Source organism: Oryza glaberrima, chromosome 9 (assembly GCF_000147395.1).
Source record: "Oryza glaberrima chromosome 9, OglaRS2, whole genome shotgun sequence".
NCBI classification, from domain to species: domain Eukaryota; kingdom Viridiplantae; phylum Streptophyta; class Magnoliopsida; order Poales; family Poaceae; genus Oryza; species Oryza glaberrima.
Window position 1 is genome coordinate 342,974 of NC_068334.1, and position 3,624 is coordinate 346,597.

General features: G+C 40.9%; 1 protein-coding gene across 1 annotated transcript; it reads left to right on the top strand.

Annotated features, from left to right (window-relative positions):
- Positions 1 to 238: 238 nt before the first annotated feature.
- On the top strand, positions 239 to 1,707 carry LOC127784621 (F-box protein At2g02240-like). Its single transcript, XM_052311966.1, has 6 exons — positions 239 to 270; positions 345 to 423; positions 883 to 1,023; positions 1,109 to 1,191; positions 1,293 to 1,397; positions 1,470 to 1,707. Exons 1-6 carry the CDS (start codon positions 239 to 241, stop codon positions 1,705 to 1,707), a joined length of 678 nt encoding a protein of 225 aa, XP_052167926.1.
- Positions 1,708 to 3,624: the final 1,917 nt, after the last annotated feature.

The window sequence follows — 3,624 nt, forward strand, 5'->3', positions numbered from 1 at the left end:
TACTGACCTCGGTCTCGCGCAACAAAACTGTGAGAGCGATGGCTCCACCCGAGGTAGTCGCGGATTTCTCCGCGTGGCACTTTCGCACGTGGGAAAGCGATACCGCTGCGGTCTCGCGTCTCGTTTGCGCGAGAGCGCCCGCTCAACTTCGCTATCGCTCTTTCAGATAGCGATTTCGCCATGCTATCGCACTTTTCAGCAGCGAACATCGGTATCGCTCTTTCAAAGGGCGATACCGATGGTTTATTTCCGTAAATCGTTCGCTATCCGGTATATTTTTGCACAATCAATCGATAAATAGTATAATTTCAAAAATTTTTTCATGATACTAATCCGGACAACAGGCCTGCTACCCTCGAAATCCTCCATAAGCTTGAGGAGACTGAAACTGTCCATGCAACTTGTTCGCCTGTGCAAGCGCAGGTATGCACGCATATGGTAGAGTCACGATTTTCAGCACGGGTATTCAGGGTTTACAAAATAATGTATAACAAATTTAACCATATATCCTATGTTACTATAAAGTTAGATACCCACTGACTCCTAAAATTCAACATGCAAGTATGTCGTATCATCACCCAGTTTTTCCTAGCAGTATAGCTAGCACTCCAATGGTTAAAATTTTTATGGTGATGTGACTCAATACATGTTAGCTTTTGGTTTAACAATAAATTACTAGTTTTACAGACATTTTAACTACCATATGTTTGTGTTGGCGTTAAACTAATTAATTTTCAACAAAAAAATTAATAGAACATATATTTATAGTTTTCGTTGTTACGTTATATAATAAAGTCATTCTTTGTTGATGGCGTACGTACGGCAGGATCAGAGCCTCGTTGATTTCATATAATGTATTTTAATATTTCTATTTTGTTGCAGATAAGTTCTACTCCTATCCCCAAGTTGATGAATGACTTGAAGTTGATGGCTGTAACTTTTTCCCGTCAACCATCAACTCGAGTCGAGCGATACGAAGTGTTCTCACCAGTTCCATCATTGTCCAAACCACCAACCAACAAGGTGTGTGCCGGAATTTTGAAGAAGTTACTTACTACTAATTAATTAATTAGAAATGTTGCAACATGGATTTGATCAATGTGAACAGATTTTTTGGGTATCAAGATCATTAAGGATAACGTGGGGAGATACGCCCGGACACTGGAGATGGATCTCCCTCCCTAATTCTAGGTTTGCTTACCAACATGACCTTCCAAAATTCATAATTTTACTTGCCAGTCTTCAAAATCTAAACTTAGATTGCTCACTATCGTTTCACCCTGGGTGACAAGATTCGCCGAGTGCGCGGAGCTGCTAGACGTGCATTGGTTGGCAGTCATTGGGGAGATATCACCAAAGGACCTAACCATCGACACACCCTATGCAGCCTACCTAGTGTACAATCTAACCAGTGGCACCAGCGGCCTGCAAGGTGTTTAGACGTCGTCTCTGCGGCTCTGTGGTGAGAGGGTCGTCGCCACCAGCCGTGTTAGTGTTGATCCTGCAGCCCGCAGCGGAGCCTCCGATGTGTCCTACCCTACCGAGAGGGACGACGGCTGGATGGAGGTGAAGCTGGCAGAATTCAGTAACGATGAAAGGATGCTCACGGAGGCAGCGGTGATCGTGGATTTCCGCGAGGTGAACGACCATGTCAAGAAAAGTGGCCTCATCGTTGAGGGCCTGGAGTTTAGGCCCACTATCCATTAATTCAACACTAGTTGGCTCATGCTTATCTATCTATGTGTAATTAACTTCCAAGTTCCAAAGCCGTCTGTAAGTTATCAGTTTGTATTAAACCACTTTTTCAATAATGTTGAACCACATTTCACGATCAAATTAGGAAAATATCTGAAATACCACTAAATTATAAAGATGTACGAATTACACACCTAAACCACAAAATCAGTCATCCTCGAGGCAACGCCCATGAAGCTCCGGCAAATGGAAGGCCTGCCATGCTCATGGGTGTAGGATTCTTCGAAAAAGCATGGGCTGACTTGGAGACCTGAAACCTTGGCTTAGCTACGAATGAAGGTTCGAGCTTTCTCCGCCAACGGCTTATGTAGTAGTCAGCCAATTAAAGCTCGCTAAGTTTTGTTTCCCCTCTTTTGAAAAAAAGTAGTCCGCATTCTATAAGAGACTTGTCGAGTTTACAAAGCTTTGCTTCTTGTAGTTGGCTCTCCATGCTTCTCTTCATTTGCTTGCCTCCTTCCAGCCATCGAGAGAGTTTATTTTACACTGTTGTTAATATTTGGAGGGTCAATATATATGATATTACGGCAGAGGGATATGAATCATATTTGACCTATGTTTTGAGGGAGTCCAAATGGACTTTTTGCAATCCAGAAACAAGAAATAAAAAGGCCCACGAAATGGAGATGGGCCAGGAAATTGGAGGATGTGTAGTGAAAACCAGACTGTTGATGGGCAATCATTGTGAGTTGATGGGCCTCAATGTTGTTGGAGGGGATTGCTAGAAAACTTCCAACAGTTTTTCTTCCCAAAACTTTCAATTTTATAATTGTAGGATCATCTCGAGATCCGTGTGGACAGGGTGAAAAAAAGGGTGGAAAAAATATGCATGCCAAAAAAAATAACAGAGTGCATGCGTCAAAAGGGTGTCAAACCTGCAACCTCTTTCATACAAGCATGTTCCACTAGCCAACCAGTCCAATGCATGTTTTGATCAGTTATATACGAGATACATTGTCTCAAAGAAAAACTAATTTAGATTTAGATGTGACACATTCTAGTAAAACAAATCTAGACAGAGGTATATATTTATATTCGTAATATTATGATGTATCACATTCAGTACTAAATTTGTTTTTTATGGGACGGAGGGAGAGTAACTACTTACAATGTAATGTTTCAATTATTACTAGAGTTATATTGGAAAATTTTCGTTTTAAAAGAACTTGTGATAGTTTATTAAGATAAAACGGACACCGCGCTGCAGTGTGCATGTAAAGGCTTTTACAACGTGTCTCTTTCTATTAATCTTCAGGTCCACTAACACCTTGTCGAAAATGTAACCAAAAGTTCGCTTACGTACAATCATCTCACATCGGCTCAAATTTAGCACAAAACCGATACCACTTATTACCAATATATAATTTGATATACTAGTTCTCTGTGGATCATTGCCCTTTAATTTCGTCCTCTAATTCTAGTTCACTGTGGATCGTTGTAGCACCCTAGTTTCCAAAACACATTGCAGTTGGAATATTAATTAATCTACCCTCTTCTAATTAACTGGCACCAAAGATAAGTCAATCACAGACAAACTATGATGGCGTGACGTGAACTTGAATAGAAAATGACAGATTAACTAACTAGCTGGAGGAACTGCCTAGCCATGCCAAAAATATGATAGTGTATTATGCCATCCTGAAAATGACTTAATAATACAACATATACTCTTTAAGCACAGCAGCTGTACTCTAATGTCGTTGGCATATTTAGCTAACTTAATTTAGGCGAAGAGTACAAATTTCACATCATATAATAAGTACAACATCATGTTTGCACTACTGGAGAAGTGCTCATCTCTCCTGTTTCGCAACCCCTTTACTCCCGGGTAGCGAACCGGGAGAGAGAATCCGGGACTAAAGATGGCGGTCT